This window comes from Vulpes lagopus, chromosome 9, assembly GCF_018345385.1.
Source record: "Vulpes lagopus strain Blue_001 chromosome 9, ASM1834538v1, whole genome shotgun sequence".
Classification (NCBI taxonomy): domain Eukaryota; kingdom Metazoa; phylum Chordata; class Mammalia; order Carnivora; family Canidae; genus Vulpes; species Vulpes lagopus.
The window spans coordinates 16,296,198-16,313,766 of record NC_054832.1 but is presented as its reverse complement, the minus strand read 5'-3'; the positions used below and the strand labels follow the sequence as shown (position 1 = coordinate 16,313,766).

The following is a 17,569-nucleotide window of genomic DNA, read 5'->3' as shown; positions in this document are numbered from 1 at the left end:
CAAAGCAAAGGCTTTGAAAGCTAAGAAAGCGGCGCTGAAAGGCGTGCAGAGTCACACAAAAAAAGAAAGATCCCTACGTCACCTACATTCTGATGACCCAAGACCCTGTGGTCTCCAAATGCAGCCCAAATATCCTCAAAAGAGTGCTCCCAGGAGAAACAAGCTTGATCACTGTGCCATCATCAAGTTGTCCCTGACTACTGAGTCAGCCATCAAGAAAATAGAAGACAACAAACACACTTGTGTGCATTGTGTCAAGGCCAATAAGCACCAGATCAAACAGGCTGTGAAGAAGCTCTATGACATTGATGTGGCCAAGGTCCACACCTTGATCAGGCCTGATGGAGAGAAGAAAGCATATGTTCGACTGGCTCCTGACTATGATGCTTTGGAAGTTGCCAACACAATTGGGATCATCTAAACTGAGTCCAGCCAGCTATAAATCTAAATATAAATTTTTTCACCATAAAAAAAGAATAAAGATGGAGGGAGGGTTGTCTGTGTGGCATGCTACCGACTGGTCACGTTAGATGAGAAATCATAGATGCACTGCCATTTAGGCACTGGAGGTGTCCCCCGTTACCTTTTGCAGGGAGAGCTGGGATTGAGGGCCTGAATAGAGAGGTTCAAGGAGAGCAGGTTGTAGTAAGAGGCCAGCCAACCGCTAAGGTGACGGCATCCTGGATGAGGAGTGGGGGCTGACAAGCTGGGCAGGGGGTCTGGACCACAGCCAAGTGGTCTAGGGAGTGGGGCAAAGTTTCAGACCCCAGCAGAAGGAACTAAAGTGCAAAAAATACAAATTTGGAAGAAAGGAAAAATCCAGAAGGTGAACCTGGAGATCAGGGTAGGGAGGAAGGCTCCAGCTTGAGGAGCACTCTGGTTCCAAGCTCACGGCAGTGAGACCCATTCCAGATGCTTCCATTGCTGGGGAGAAGACTTTGCCTGTGCTGCTGTGCTGTGACAGGCTGTGACACAGGGCTGGCTGGAACATGCTGGGAAGGGGGTCAACACACGAAGGTTTCATATGGCTGAGCCGGGAAGTGGTTCTTAATCTTGACTGTACATTACAATGGCCTGGGCCCCCACATCTGAGAATCCCTGTCTGTCCATCTGGAAGGGGGCTTGGCCCCATTTTCAAACACCTTCTCAGGTGATGGTGATGTGTCACCATCTTTGGTTTATTCCTGAACTTGGGTCGGGAGCCAGCTTGGGAGGCACTTTGAGACCAAGGGGGCCGTGGGGATCGATATTCAGCCCTGGTTTGGAGAGGGCAATAATTGCTGGAATCCCTGGAGGAATTTGTTGGCTTTCCTCAGAAGAGCGATTCTCATTACATTTACCAAAATGAAAATCCTGATTAATTCTGCAGGTTTATAGCTCCCCAGAGGCTGGAGAAAAACATCATTTGGCACCAGAAACAAACTTTATTCTGGCCACATAGATAATTTTGCAAACGCTAGATACTGCATTGCACACTTTTTCCCGAAATTCCAATTTACTGCATCCATAGAATGCAAAGAAACACAGTCATGGCCAATTTTCCACACTGCCACCTGGACCACACTGCTTCCAGGGACCCTTTTGTTCTGGATTTCCATGATGACCTGGGCAGATGTGGTTTGGGTCAGGCCAGCAGTTCTTCCTTTGGGAAGCTGCATCTATCTCCTCTGTGCCATTTGGATGAGCTGTCAATGGTGACAGTCAACCTCTGCCCGTAGGGATGTGATCTGGGATTACACAGTTATAGTAGCACAAGCCCTGGAAACAATGATGGGCTCAAGAGGAAGGCAGGGAATTAAGAAACGGCCAGTTGGGATTATTTTCAGGGTTAATACATGGAAAATGGTAAAGTTCTTGCCTCTTGAAAAGGCAACGTTAGAAAATGTGAGTCTAGGATTAGCAGTTGCCATTGTCTTCATACTTTGTGGATACAGCAGCTTGCTTGTAGCATGATGTCTGACAGAGATGAGGTAGAGAAGGAGGGAAAGTGGGGAGAGAGGGGGAGAGAAGGTGGGGGTGTGGAGAGTTCTGCCAACAATATGCCTGCTTTCAGGCTTCTGGGTTCTGGGATTTCCAGTCCTGTGGGCACTCCCTGCATCCTTGTGGGGTTGAGCTCCTTGGAGTTGGGCTTCCATCTCTTGCAACAGAAAGGATCTTGACAAAGACCCATGGTTTCTGGAAGCTTCATGGGGAGGTGTGGGTGTGGGGTATGCACTGCAGAGTGAGGCAGGCGTGGTCAAAGAGTTTGTGAGGCAACTGTCCCTGGGACGTCCAGGTGTCTGTCTCGGGGTCATAGCAGTCAAAGGAGGCCAAGTCCTCGATGTTGCAGTCTGTGGTTAGCCGCCGGCCCCCAGTCACGTACAGCTTGTTCTCCATCACCGTGGCCCCATGATGCATCCTCCGGTCCTTCATGTCCGCGCACTTGACAAATTTGTTAGATTGAGGGTCATAAGCAAGAATCCTCCTTGTGTAACCTGAAAACCAATGGCATGTCGGCAAGCTCAGCGTTGCTCACTTGGGACTGGAAATCTGTGGTCTGCAAACATGTCTGATCTCTGCCATTTCCCAATACCAAGGCTGGACTCTGAGGGTCATAACTCTGAACTAAGGTATAGAATGTTCTGGAACCCGCCCGAAATCTAGCAGGTGACAAAGCTGGGGTTTAGACTCAGATCTGTCAGCCTCTGGTACCCGAATGCTTCATCTCAAGTTAAGGCAGCATTAGTTTGGGAGGAGCTTCCTGATTCGAGCAGCTTCCTCTGTCTCATTGGCTTTTTCAACTCTCTCACATGCTCCCTCTCCCCCCCCCCCCCCGCCCCAGACTTAAAAATCCATAGAAGGAGCCTTGGGAATTCAGGAATGGTTCCCACAATAGCCCTATCTGGTCCCCACTTTTAGGATCCCCATTTTCCAGATGTGAAAACAGAGGCACAGGAAAAGATGAATAACTTGCCCGAGAGTATATAGCCAGGGACAGAATCAGGATTTGAACCTGACGCTACAACCAGTTCTCTTAGCCGAGACACTATACTGTAATCGCAGAGAAATGATCTATTAGTGGCTAATATTATTAGCAGTAGCAAACATTTTTTGAGTATTTGCCATGTATCTGGGATAGTGCTAAGTGCTTCAGATATATGAGCACATTTTATTATCACAACAATTCCGTGAAATCGGTATTATTTCATTCCTTGTTTACAGATAAAGACAGGGAGAAACTTCTGGATGAGAAAAGAACTTTGTCAAGTCATCCACACTCCCCTAGTTGGATGGTTGTGCTTTTAAAAACACTGTTTCGTAGAACAACATCTGTCTACTGGTGACCCTTTTTCCATGGGAGATGCCAAGTTTGTGTCCAGCCTAGAGATCCTCTGTTCAGACTCACCTCCTACGATAACAATCCTCTCCCCGAGCACCACTGCGGGGGCACACACATTCTTGATCATTCTCGTCTCCATTTTGAACCATGTGTTTCTGGAAATGTGATAAACCTGAGGGAGAAATATAATCATGGTGCTACATTGTAAAGTGATATGTATTTTTAAAAAGATGAAGTAGTATTAAAGAGAGTGAAATAAGACTGACTCTTTTTCTTTTGACTTTTTAAAATGTAGGTAGGTATATTATTATCAATAAAATAAAATAAAATAAAATAAAATAAAATAAAATAAAATAAAATAAAATAAAATAGCAGAAAGTACATATTACTAGAAATTGGTCTTTATATGACCCCATGAGATCCTTGGCTATGTCTCTATAGAATGGACCGAGAGTTATGCATTGTAATACGTGTTTGCTTACCTTGCTTGGAACATTTTTTTTTTCTTTCGGGAAATGGAGCAGCTTGGGTATTCATAAAACCAATGATTTTTCAATCATTTCTATTTCCGGCTCATGTTTAAATTTCTAAATGTTCCAGTGTATCAGGGAGGGCCTTAGAGCCAAGAATACATTTGGGGCTAAGTGAGGAAGGCTTTTGAATAGTTCATGCCTGAAAGTCATTAGAATCATAGAGAAAGCATGAGAAAAGAGAAAGAGCAAAGAGGTGGGGCAGGGCTCCTTGGCCACGTTCTGAAATAGAGTCACAAATCATGATTCCCAGAACATGTTCCCTTCAGTGTAAATAAAGTTTAAATATCAAATGTAAATTAGTTCACTACTAGCAAAATTTAGCACAAGAGATTCAGGATGGATTTCATAAAAGAAGGAGCAAAACATTTATTTACCGAAGTAAATGACAATTCTTTCTATATTAAATAATTGCTACCATAGGAAAGGCTCTTATTTTTTATCATTTTACCAGATTTGATCTTCACAACCATCCTATGAAGTAGGTACCCTTACTTGCCCCCATTTTTCAGATTTGATCATTGATGCTCAGAGAGGCTTAAGTGACATGCCCAAAGTCACACAACTAGAGTGAATGAAAGAGCTGGTCTGGTTGAGCCCAGAGTCCAAGTTCTTTTTTTTTTTTTATTTTAGATTTTATTTATTTATTCATGAGAGACAGAGAGAGGGAGAGAGAGGCAGAGACACAGGCAGAGAGAGAAGCAGGCCCCATGCAGGGAGCTCGGGACTCTATCCAGGGTCTCCAGGATCAGGCCCAGGGCCAAAGGCAGCGCTAAACCACTGAGCCACCCAGGTTGCCCCAGAGTCCAAGTTCTTAACCACCACACTTATGGCTCTGCCTGGGGCCATGTAGGTGTCACCTTTGTTGATCGAAGTGGTTTGAGACTGGAGACCCCTTGAGGTGGCTCCATCCCTGAAGTTGGTAAAGAAAGCATGGAGGAGGCCAGGTGCTAGAGACAGGGGCAGTCTCAATGGCTGCTAATCCTCATGGTTTCATCTGAAAATACGTAGATGACACTGGAAAGTGGGATCCTTGGAGCAGAAGTAAACACTGAGTGAGTAATTGCCTCCTGGCTTTCTGTTCTTTGTCAGCAAGCTTGGGGTATGATTTCAAAGATAGATTAAACATTTGCTCACAATCCTCATAATACCCCAGAGAGGCTGGGGCAAGGATATCAAAGATGGGGTTGGACCAGTGGAGGAAGTGATACTTCGTTACAGTGAGGGATTTGTTCTATGCCATCCAGAAACAGAGGTAGAAAGGCCAGGGAGAAAGGTACACGTGCGCACACAAATCGCACAGTGACTCCCCTGTTCCATAGTTTCTAAAAGAATACATGTGTGCCGAAGAACCATCCTGTAAAGAAAACTCTGAATCTGTGTCAGAAAATCAACCCACTCCATCAAGCAACCCCCAAGGCACTGATCTTACACTACATTTGAATAACTAAAATTACCATTTCAAAGCTAAAGGTAAGTAGACAAGAGAAGCTTCCATGAATATTTTTCCCCTTCTCATCACTGCAGTATAAAAAGGATTACTCACATGTTGGTGGTTTTTTTTTTTTCTGCCTTTGCAACAGTCTTGTTTGATGGTATTAAGCATTTTTTTTTGATATGCCAGCTTAAAAGCTTTTTTGAGCTTTGTATTTATTCTTAGGAAATCAATAACAATTTTGCAATGTGAAATCGTTAGCATATTTTTGACTTTATTTTGAAAAATGCTGTTTTGAAAAGAGGTCCATTCTATAGAGACATAGCCAAGGGTCACATAAAGACCAATTTCTAGTAAAATGTACTTTCTGCTATTTTATTTTATTTTATTGATAATAATATACCTACCTATATTTTAAAAAAGCCAAGAGGGGTGCTAGCTTTACATAGGAGCACTTGGTTACATCTGTATTGTGTGGCCAGAGCTTGGTGGGGAACAGAACATGTCTCTCTTGGCTCAAATAAATGAGCAGGATTTGGAATAGGCTCCGAATCTGCTTAGGTGGTCAGGGAAGAGCTGAAAATATGGGCTGGAGAAGTGAAGGCAAGAAAAAAACAAGGATTAATATGGAGCTTGTTGCTTTTCTCCATCTCCACTGGCATCAACTTAGACCAAGCCACTGTCACCTTGACCTGGACCCCTAGAACAGTCCCCAAATCTCCTCCCTTTGTCCACTCAGGCCCCTCCAATCCCTTCTCCACAAGGCATCCAGAGGGAACTTCTTTTTTTTTTTTTTTTAAGATTTTATTTACTTATTAATTTGAAAGAGAGAATGAGCAAAAGAGAGAGCACAAGTCGGGGGGAGGGGCAGAGGGAGAAGCAGACTTCCCGTTGCTCAATCCTGAGACTCCAGGATCATGGCCTGAGCCAAAGGTAGATGCCCAACTGACCGAGCCACCTAGGAGCCCCAAAGGAACTTCTAAAAATGTAAAATTTGATGACTTCAGCCACCCTGTGGCTACAACCCCTTGACAAGGCCTAGAAAGCCTGCCAGGTGAGCCTCATCTCCACAAACACCCATCCCCCAAGAAAGTTCTAGAATTTCTATAGTAGGGGCTTAGGAGCAGGAGTCTGGGTGGAGGGGGATCACTCAGGGCAGCGTGGGAAGGGGGCTGGTAGGGATCACGTGGGGGTTAACCCCCCTGCTCCTCTTAGTATACCTATGCCTCCTGCTCTGCATCCCAGGGATATGGTCAGGCTTTCAGTTCCTCCAGGTGATGGGTGTGCCCCTTTCTGCCCCAGGCCCTTCAGTCCAGCTGTTCCCTTACCCAGGAATACCACCCCTCCCTCAACAGAGGACTCTGCCTCTGCTCAGAGAAGCTTCCCATCCCTGTCTCCATCCATGTCAGGTCCTTCTAGCCTCCCAGTGATTCTCCTTCTTCATTTACTCACCTTCTCTCTTCTCTTGCCTCTCTGTTCAAGTCAGCTCAAACCAACCTTGAAAAGTTCACACCATCCCTGATTCCCTCTAGAATGGTTTAGGGTACCCCCCCCCCCATGCTCTTAAAGCACCTCTCCATTCAGCGCCTGAATTGTGATTGTCCCACAAGCTCCTGGAGGGTAAGTGCACGTTCCTGCTCATGCCCCTGTCCCCAGAGCTCTTACTAGCGCTGGGGCTCAATATCTCTCTTAATCAATAAACAAAGCAAATATCAGGAATCTTTTTGATTATCTTTAAAGATAGGCTCATTATTCAAGTTTTTCATATCATTATTCAACCTGCAGAGATCAGAACTTGCATAAAACACTTACTATTCTGAAATTTGGGTCACTATTAATAACACTCAAGAGAGCTTGCTAGTGATATTAGCATCTCCCTATCATTTAAGGGAAGGGTTCCTCAACGTGGCTGGTCCTTAGAATCTCCTGGAGATGTCTGTAACAGATACACATCAGGACCCCACACAAAGAGATTTTGATTCAGCTGATCTGAGATCAGGTTCCCAGGGATTTGGTCCAATGCTTGGGAATCTTCTTCTAAGGCTTTGCTGATTTGAATTAGAAGCATCTTCAAAATTCCTATAAACTTCACTCTCTGACATTCAATGTGTTCTAACTTAAACTTTTTTTTTTTTTAACTTTTAGATACACTAGTTTCTTCCGCAAATAAACTCTTCGTGGACAGGGATTGTATCTGACGTTCCTTTGTATTCTTACAAAGGATTAATTGTGTATTAATCTTACACAACAAGAGTTCATAAACGGATAAAATCTTGCTGAATTCAAACTTTCTTCTCTCCTCCCTTCCTTCCATCCTTCCTTTCCTCCCTCCTTTATGCTTTCCCTGCAAACAGCAGTGTGTATTATATGCACGCATGCATGCATGTATAGATGTATGCATGTATGTACACACGTGTGTATGCATGTGTGTATTTATGTGTGTACAGGTATAAGTGTGTATGTGTGTGCACTCACATGTGTGTATGCCTGAGTGTACCCTCATACACTTACGTGATGGGAAGGACCAGCCATTTACCTGGATAAGGCGTACAGGATTTTGCATGATGTCCTCTCCCCCAAAAAGGTAGAGTCTTTGGTCTTTCACAGCGACTGCAGGGTGGAGGACCCCCACCGGCATGCTGGCCATACTCTCCCAGATGTTGAAGATGCTGTTGTATCTCTCCATGGAGCCCATGACCTCCTGCCCTTCCCCAATCCCCCCGATGGAGAAGATGAAGTTCTTATGGGCAGTGCTTCTGTGGGAGTAGCGGGCCACCAGCATGGGCTGCCCCAGCCTCCACTGATTGAGCTTCAGGGAGTAGATGTAGACGTTGTGGCTGGGCACATTCTTCCCTGCACCGACAGCCATGCCTCCTAGCACGTAGATGCTGCGGTGCAAGGTGACGGCTGAGGCCTTGTACAGCCGGGTTGGGAGTTTGGCAAGGTTCTCCCACTGGCTGGTCTGTCTGTTGTACAGCAGAACATCCCTGGTGGTCTCTTGGTTGTCTTTCCTTCCGCCCAAGAGGATGAGGAAATCTTGGTAAGAGGTTCTTGGGGGGACATGCCATGGAGGCTGGAGGTCTGGGGCACTGGTGGTGACATACGAGGCAAACATCTGCCTCTTGGCTGTCTCCAGGATGGTCCGGCACGAGGGCGAGGACTGTAGGAGGGCCTCGTTGGCGATGAAGTGGTGGAAGAAGGCCGGGTGGATGTACTGAAGCCTGACCTGCTCGAACAGCTCCTGCACGTGTCGTTTCCGGGCCTGGAGGTCATGCTTGACCCAAACCATGAGGGCCTCGAACACCTTTTCCTCCTCCCCACAGAGCCCATCGTCCCCCAGGTAGTCTCTCAGTTCCAGGGCGCAGAGCTCCTTCAGGTCAGGCCGACGTGGCCACCTCTGGGAAACGCGTCAGGGCCACCTCCCGGGCTTTCTTCTTGAGGGTCTCACAACTTAAGATTTCAGAGAGTCTGATCATGCCCAGGCAGTTGCTGGGGGTCAGCTGGCCCTGGAGGTAGGAGGAGCAGGCCTCCAGCAGCTTGGGGTACTGCAGCATGGAGGCTGCCTCCATCAACGGCAGGACGTTGTCCGCGGTGATGCGCACCTGCCCGGTGTACACATACGAGACGATCTGCTCCAGGGTCGCGGCCTCGATGCCTTTCAGCTGGACTTTGGCCTCACGTCTCTCCCGGAAGTTGCTACAGAACATGGCTCTGAAGTAGGGGCTGCTGGAAGCCAGGACGCTTCGGTGGCACGGGACCTCCTGGGTCCCCGTACAGATGCTCACATCGGTCAGCATCCTGTTTTGCCTGAAGCCATTGAGCTGCCTCAACAATTCAGAGGAGAAGTCATGGTCTTTGAAGAGCAGCCCATCTGGCAACGCCTCGTCCATCCTACCAGGGGGGGCGGAGGTCCCAAGGGGTAGCATGTGCCGAAGGGTTGGCCTGCGCTGTCTCTCGGCCTTAGCGCATCTATGTCCACCCACCAAGATGCTTATGGATTTCACCCAGAATGTTGCTTAGTGAAGATTGGAAAGAACAGCCACCTACACCCCAGACCTCACAGCCAACACCTCTTTTTTTGTTGTTTTTTTTGTTTTGTTTTGTTTTGTTTTTTGTTCCCAGTTGTGATTACTCCCAAAGGTAATAGGCAAATAGCATCTTCAGATCATCTGAGGGGGAAAAAAAAAAAGAACCACCAACATTGTTGGAAGTTACCTGATTGTCAGGGGCTGAAATGTTAGCCTGAAGCCAGGGGACCGTCCGTGCATCTGAGCAGCCCAAGTCTGTGAGCCTCCTCGGGGTGTTAGTCATTCCCCGAGGATGTCGTTCTGGGGATGCGGCCCTCTGGTAACTAGATGGTACTAAAGGATGAGAATGGGCCTCTGCAATTTAATTTTTAAAACATGGCTTCATAGAGGCTTTGGGGTTTTGTTTTAAAGATGTGATAAATAGAAAGCAGAGAGCAAACGGTACTCTGGGCAGGGTTTCCTGGGTGACACCTGGCTGTCTACCTGCAGGAGAATTAACCGTTAGAGGTTTTTACCTTGGTTTGCTGCAGTGACATCCACCGATGCCTGGTCCGGCTGGTCCCTCCAGAGAGCTTCCACCTCTGCTCCAAGTGAAACCATAAACCCAGGCCTTTCCTTCAGTTGGCAAATGATTTGTCCTGGGAGAGTTCTGGATTTGTTTATGCTAACGGTGCTTTCGCAGTTTTCTAGAACTTCGGGAAAGAAGCACTGGGCAGGGAGACAGTGTATACATTCCAGAGCTAAGAATAGTTGCATATGTACTTTCCACTGTGATGACATGTGACTGTCCAGTTGCCTTTTGCAGCCACCCAAGGACCCGCGGGGCCAGCGCATGCCCACATGCCTTGTTTCCTTGGCAAGTGTTTACATGGGCATAAATAGATCCTGAGGAACAGCTTCTCTTAGAGCAGACTTCGCTGCCCACTTGGACACATCTCGAGTCCCTTGTCCTAAAAGTGCCTGGGAATTCTAGATGTTTGTAAACAGGTTGCTGTGACCTGGGACAGTCACTGAAGATAGTCCTGGGCAAGTTGAAGGTGATGCACGGTCTTAGGGAAGCCGGTACATGGGCCCAAGGGTACTGTCTGCCGACAGGGTCATTGGAGAGGGCTGTGATTCCCGCCTGCGGGCTCCGAGGTGATGGAGTCTCTGACAAAAGTTGTTTTTAATATTTGTGGAGCACCCCAGAGTTTCTAGACGCAGGAAAGATCAAGCATTTGTTGGTCCCCCTGACACCAGGGGCTTCTGTTTTAGAGTGGCAAGGATTGTACTCTTCTAGGTCATAGCTGCCTCTCACAGAGACATGCTGATTGTTCTTCAGTTGTTGTTTTTTTTTTAATTAAGATTTTACTTATTTATTTGAGAGAGAGAAAGAACAAGCAGGGGAGGGGTAGTGGGGAGGGGCAGAAGGAGAGGGAGAAGCAGGCTCCATCCCAGGGCCCTGGGATCCTGGCCTGAGCTGAAGGCAGTCACCTTAACTGACAGAGCCACCCAGCCACCCCTCTTCAGTTTTTTTTTTTATTATTTAAAAAAATTTTTTTTATGGTTCAGCCTGGTTTTCTGTTTTACTTTTCCATTTTCTTCCATCAGGGAGTCTTGAGCCGGAGGCAGGAGGCAGGAGGCAAGACATCTCTCTCCATGGTGTGTCAGAGAGAGGGGAGGGAGGAAGAGGTGGAGGAGGAAGGATGAGGTGAGAAGGGAAGAGAGGGAGTGAGGGAGAAGAAGAAGGAAGGAGAGGAGGAGGCAGCCCCCAAGTGTAAGAATCAGGGCCACGATGGCTGCATGTAGAACCACAAGGGCGATTAAAAGGGAGCCCAGCTCTGTCCTGCCTCTGCCCCCCACGAGGTGCTGATTGAGTGCACCAGCAGCGAGTGGCAGGGAAGCCTGGTTTGTTCTCCTTCTCACGTCTCGCTCAATTTTTTCACTTACTCCCTGTCTCTCTCCCTCCAGTACAACCACCCTGAGGAATCAGCAGAGTAACCCCAAGGAAGGCAAAACAGAATTTTTTTTTTAAAGATTTTATTTATTTATTCATGACAGACACACACACAGAGAGGCAGAGACACAGGCAGAGGGAGAGGCAGGCTCCATGCAGGGAGCCTGACACAGGACTCGATCCTAGGTCTCCAGGATCAGGCCCTGGGCCGAAGGCAGCACCAAACCACCGAGCTACCCAGGCTACCCGGCAAAGCAGAATTTACCAGGCCCCTGCATCATGCCTTTCAGTGGTTCCCCAAGTCTGCAGGATAAAGTCCAGACTTTAGCAGGAATCAGATTGGTCTGTTGCCCTCCTAGAGAACTATCTCCTGCCCTGTCTGTCTCCCACTTACATTTTTTATTCCAGCTCTAGGAGACGAAGGGCAGATCTTTGTATGTGTCTGGTCCCTGGCTAGGCTGGCCTGGCTTTTAGGGTACCACAGAGCGTGGTGGAAGGAGGAGTGTCTCTCCTTCCTAGCTGTACATCACAGGGTGGATCACGCCCCAAAGAGTCTGGAAGATGAAAGTCAGGAAAGTGTAACCGTAACATGTCATTGGGGCCTGGGACCCAGAGGCCAGACCTAGGAGCTGAAGACCTGAGGCAAGGGGATCAGAGACCCACAGAGGTATAAGCAAGGAGCTGGAGAGAGGACATGATCAGTGGCTATCAGGGCTGGTGATTATTCCTGCACTTCTGAGCCATGCTGGTAATATGACAGGTGAGTAGCCAAATTCCATATAAGGCCCGAGGCTCCTCTGTTTCTTGCTTCTGTGCCTTGGCCTGCTCTTCCCTTTGCCGTCTCTTCCTCTTTCACCTCTGAACTCCTCTTCATCCTTCAATATTCATTTGTATATCAGCTTCTCTGAAAGGCTTCCTTGACCCTCTCAGCTAATTAATTTCTCAGTCATCTGTGCCATTTCCATTCCTGCTGCGTACTTCTAATGTGTTATGCCTCGTACCCTCACTGCAATTATATTTACCTGTCTGTGTCCCTCTTATTAGAATGGAAGTGCCTGGACAGCAAGAACCTTGTTTCAGTTGTCTCACTAGCCCTCATGCCTAGCGCAGTGGCTGACACATAGCGGGTAAATTATGTATAGTTTTTGAACTGAGCATTAGAGAATGGAGATCAGGAAAAGAGAGGGAGCACTGTTAGGTGGGCTTCATCCCCCCCCCCCCCCCACCAACTGACCTAATCCCCTCCCCCCTATAGCTTTAGCAGGGTGGCCGTGTACGTAGCTTGGTGCATGTCCATTACACTGCACTGCAGATGGTGCTCTGGAGTGGTCTGGAGGTTCCTCCTTTCAATCGAGTCCAATAACATGATAAAGAAAAAGTAAAATAACTGCTTTATACCACCGAACAGGAGTTAATAAATTCAAGGTTGGGAACTGATCTGAGGTCTTTCCAACCCTAATGCTAGTGCTTTACTCCTTGGCCTCAGAGTCAACACAAGGGAAAAATAATTTCCTTATTGCTCTGAAATGCCTGTGTGATATCTCCTCCAGCTAGGGAGCAAACCAAGGGTTGGCCATGAGGACGATAGGTAGGGATTTCTGGGAGTGAACTAATATGGCACCATCCACTGTCAGGCATCTTGGAGCTTCCCCCATGTTCTCTCTAACTAATTAGACCTTCTGGAATCCAGCCCTGTCAAGTGTTCAAAGGAACCCTGGTGTGCAGTATCAATGTCTGACCAACTTTAATAAATCCTCTGGCTTCTAAGGTTTAGAAAAAACAGGCCCATTCCTTTGGCCTGGCTTGCTAGGAGGTTCTGGCTCTACAGTAAATGTCAGGAAAAGACAAATCAAGTCTTGGTGTTTACCTCAAAGCAAACACACACAAATAACCCAAGCCCAACCCGCAAAAGATTATCTACCACCCACATGTAATCCCAACCAACCTACTTTCAATTCATGCATCTCTTTGTCTTTAAGAGTTCTATAGTTTTTTGTCTTAACTTTGTGTCCTGACTTTCTCTGGGAGATGTCTTAGTTTAAGGTCTGAACATATGGGAGCCCAAAATAAATGAGGACATTCAGCTCCTTGCTCCTCCTTTCGATGAAAGGCAGTGGCGTAACAAGTCAAGACTCAGGCTTCAAGGGCAGAAAGACCCAAGAGAATTGACATTTCTTCTCAGTATCCATATAGTCTTGGGCAAGTAATTTATATTTTTCCAGCCTTACTTTGTCCATCTGTTAAATAGGGATAACTAACCTCGTCACCAAAAAATAATGTATGTGAAGCATCCAGTAAGGTGGCTGGCACAGTGTAGGTTCCCAGTAAATTACAGTAAGTATTATATTGTTAATCTGAAAATAATCTCATGAGATTCCTGTGGGTCTTGGTGCTCAGTTTCAGCGTCTGATTTGGTCTCTTATTTACTCTCTTTCCTATGCCTTGAAGAGTTTGCTATGTTCCTCATTATCTACTTGGCCTTCCGAAGTCCTGGATTTGTTCCAGTCCAGGTTCTGGCAGAAACTGGCTGTGTGTCTTTAGACAAGTCACTTAACCTCTCTGCACTTACTTTCTCACCTGGCTGTGATGATGTAGGCCAGGTGACATCTGAGCCCTCTTCCAGATTGCCCTATGGTTTGTGTCCTAAGTGGCCAGAAAAGGAACTGTTAGAGGCTGGGCCTTAGCAAAGGGACCTCCTCTGAGCTTCTGAACATCTCTGGCCCGAAGCCAGAAGCTCTGGCCTCAATGCCAGTCAAACTGCCAGCTGGTGTTCTTTATATTTTGCAGCATTAAGTAAATTCATAAAGCCATCAGTTTCCTCATAGAGTTTTGCATTGACGTTACAGGGCACTTTGCCTCAGGAAACCTTTTCCTGTATGGTTGCCCTGAGCTCGGATTCTTGTGGAAAGGCTGGCTGTTTTGGGTCAGCAGCAGATCTGACAACTATAGGGTAGGAAACCACAAATTGTGTTCCATTATGCCTCGTTGTCCTCACACCCTTCAGGGCCAGGCATTACTTTCACCAGCAAACCATGGCTTGTGATGGTGCCCAGGAGCTGGGTTTCAAGAATGCAGAAACGTGCACTAACAAGGCTTTGTGACAGTTTGTTGGTGACTGGGAGGCTGTCTCTGCTGCCATCAGAGTATTTCCTGTTCCCACAGGTAAAGAGAAAAATGAGGTTTCAGTGAACTGGGTCATTAAGAGCTGTAGGAAGGAACTTGACTCCTGCTATATGATTAAAAACTTTTCTACATATTTGAGTGTCTGTCTATCGGTGTCTGTATCTGTCTGGCTGGATGTGTTTTTTTAACCAGCTTGTGGAAAGCTGAACAGGGACTTTGTACTCCAGACAATGGCCAAAAGAGGGTTGGCTCCTTGATTCCAAGGTTGCCATGACAACTGTCCACTGAGAAGCTAAAAGTCCAGCACTACTTTTACTAGGCCAGTAGTGCAAATGACTGCATCCCAACTCTTCCTCCACCCTGCTCTGCACACCCCCCCCCACCAGAAAATATCTTTCTTCCTCCCTGAGAGAGCAAGGGGGGAAAAGGGCTAACAGAGACAACGTTAGGACTGTTGGTGGATTATTGGTATATAACTCAGCTGTCTGCCTTGCCTTCTCTCCACAAACTAAAGTCTGACCTCACACATCATTTATGCCACAGCTCAGCTTTCTAGGCTCTAAGTCAAATTGGGAAAAAAGAAATAATGTGATCAAGGGTGCATTCTTGCTCTCCCGTTTTAGCACAGTGAGTCACAAAGAATAATACACTGCCTTGGCCTCTCAGCTCCCCAGGGCAGGCACTCCCCGATGGTGAGACAGGCATTTAGGCAGGAACAACACTTCCTCCAGGTCCTTCAGCGGTGGTTTCAATTTGCTGCTGTGGTATAGAAGGCAGATGACCTACAGAGGGAGGGTGAACTTTACTGCCTTAGAGGTAGGATTAATTAGGATCCCTAGGGGAAATGCAAATTGAGGAAAGTAAGGGTCTAATTAACTAAGGGTTTATTAATCTGTCTGCCATATATCCATCCATCCATCCATCCATCCATCCATCCATCCATCAGTCTATCCAGTAAGACACTAGGGAGACAGAAAAGTCCTGACTTTGTGGTGCTTAGAGTCTATAGAGAAGGCAGACAAATAAGTCATTTAAGTGTTCCAAGTGTTCTGAAGGGAAGCCTTCCCCAATCTTCCTCCTTCCCACTTCACACCCCACCCACCATGAATTCCGGGTCCCCATAAATGGAGAAATTAAACATACATCTTTGAAAAGCTCTCACATCAGGCAGAATGTGTTTCCATCTCTTTCCTGTCCTATAGCTCCTTGGGGGCAAGACAAGTCTTACTCCCCATCTGCTTATTAGGAAAAATAGAGAAGTATAATGGAATTGGTTGACAAGACTGACACTGGAAACTCTTTGCTTACTTTTGCCTTTTTTTCAAACTGTTTATATTTTTTACTAGTGGCTTTCTTTTAAGTTTTTCTGAAAACATTTTTTTAACCTATGTTTTTCTAATGATCATAAATAAAAATAATACTTTTTGACTCCCCGCTAGGTAAGAAAAAAGAATCTTAAATCTGTTTACTTCTTTCTTCCTGGCTTTTGTAAAGATGACCTGGAATTTAAAGCCCTGATTATTACCATCAAATTATTTTATATTCTATATCTTATCTTTTACAAATGGCTTTGTTGTTTGCTTTTGAATCCAATTTATAGACTAAGCTCTGTGCTTGGCTGATTTACATTTTCACTGCTAGTTTTTTTATGCCATAGTTTCTCCATTTTTAAATGCTTAACTCTAACTCATTTTTTGACCAACAGAGTTCATTGACTTGCAATATTTTTTTAGAGACAATATGAGAGAGGTGCATTTTTCCAAATCCTTCCTTATCAAAGATTTTCTTTTAATTTCCTATCATTTGCAAACAACTTGGCTAGGTATATCATGGCTTAGGATCAAACATTTTTTTCTTTAGAATTTTCTGAAAGTCACCCATTTTATTCTGGGAAGATGTAGAACTACAGAGAAGAAACCTCACAATTGACCAATTTATATCCTTTTTTTGTTTCTTAAACTTCTTTTGTTCTTTTATCCTTCTATTTTAAAAAATACCAGGATGTGTCCAGGGTGTATGTTCTTTTTAAAACGTATAACATAGTTGTTGACTTGCCTATGAAACTATGGCCACTGGCTTATATACTTTGGTCTTCACTCAGCCCAGCAAAATTTTCTTCAATTATATCTTTATTACTTTAATTGCAATTTTGTTTCTTCATGTACAACATATATATATATTTAAAGATTTTATTTATCCATTCATGAAAGACACACACACACACACACACACACACACACACACAGAGCGAGAGAGAGAGAGAGAGAGAGAGAGAGAGAGAGGCAGAACAGAGGCAGAGGGAGAAACAGGCTCCATGCAGGGAGCCCGACAAGGGACTCGATCTAGTGTCTCCCTGGGCCGAAGGCAGTGCTAAACTGCTGAGCCACCTGGGCTGCCCTATATATATATTTTAAACTTGGCTTCCTCCTGTAAATTTGTATCACTCTTTGAATATTTACTTGCTTGTTCTTTTCCCCTATATTCTAGAACACCATCCCAAATATACCCTTTGCTCTATTGGTGTATTTTTCATAGGGTTAGTTTTTCTCTTTATTCCTTCTAATGCAGAGTTGAAATATGTTATTGCATTTTTATTGCTCTGAAATACTCCTGTAGTTCATCTAGCTTTCTATGTGGCTGAGTTTGATCTCTATAGATTTCTGCCTATTTTACAGAAGGAATTTCATTTTTCTTTCTATTGATGTTAAGGTTTTTGAAATAATTTCTTCTGGACATACTCTCGAGTCTTCAGAACGATGTTTTTTCCTTGTTATTCAATATTTTTGCATAGCTTATCTCTTCTTTATTCATCTTTTTAGTTAAAAATACATAATTCTTTTACTTATATTGCAATAAAAACCACACACAATTGCCAAAATATGGAAAGAGCCCAGATGTCTATTGACAAATGAGTTTATAAAGAACATGTGGTATATATATTCAATGAACTATTACCCCGCCATCAAATAGAATGAAATCTTCCCATTTGCAATGATGTGGATGGAGCTAGAGAGTATTGTGTGAAGTGAAATAAGTAGCCAGAGAAAGACAAATACCATATGATTTCACTCATATGTGGACTTTAAGAAAGAAAACAGATGAACATAAGGGAAGGGAAGAAAAATACAATAAGATGAAAACAGAGAGAGAAACAAACCATAAGAGGCTCTTAAGTTGGGCAACCCCCGTGGCTCAGCG

General features: G+C 45.4%; 1 protein-coding gene across 1 annotated transcript; it reads right to left on the bottom strand.

Moving 5' to 3' along the window:
* Window positions 1-1,404: 1,404 nt before the first annotated feature.
* KLHL38 (kelch like family member 38) lies at window positions 1,405-10,071 on the bottom strand. The gene is given in 5 exon segments (XM_041769331.1): window positions 1,405-2,474; window positions 3,386-3,491; window positions 7,821-8,663; window positions 8,665-9,453; window positions 9,828-10,071. Coding segments are annotated over 4 exon segments (1,785 nt in total). The 5' UTR covers window positions 9,211-9,453; window positions 9,828-10,071; the 3' UTR covers window positions 1,405-2,184.
* Window positions 10,072-17,569: the final 7,498 nt, after the last annotated feature.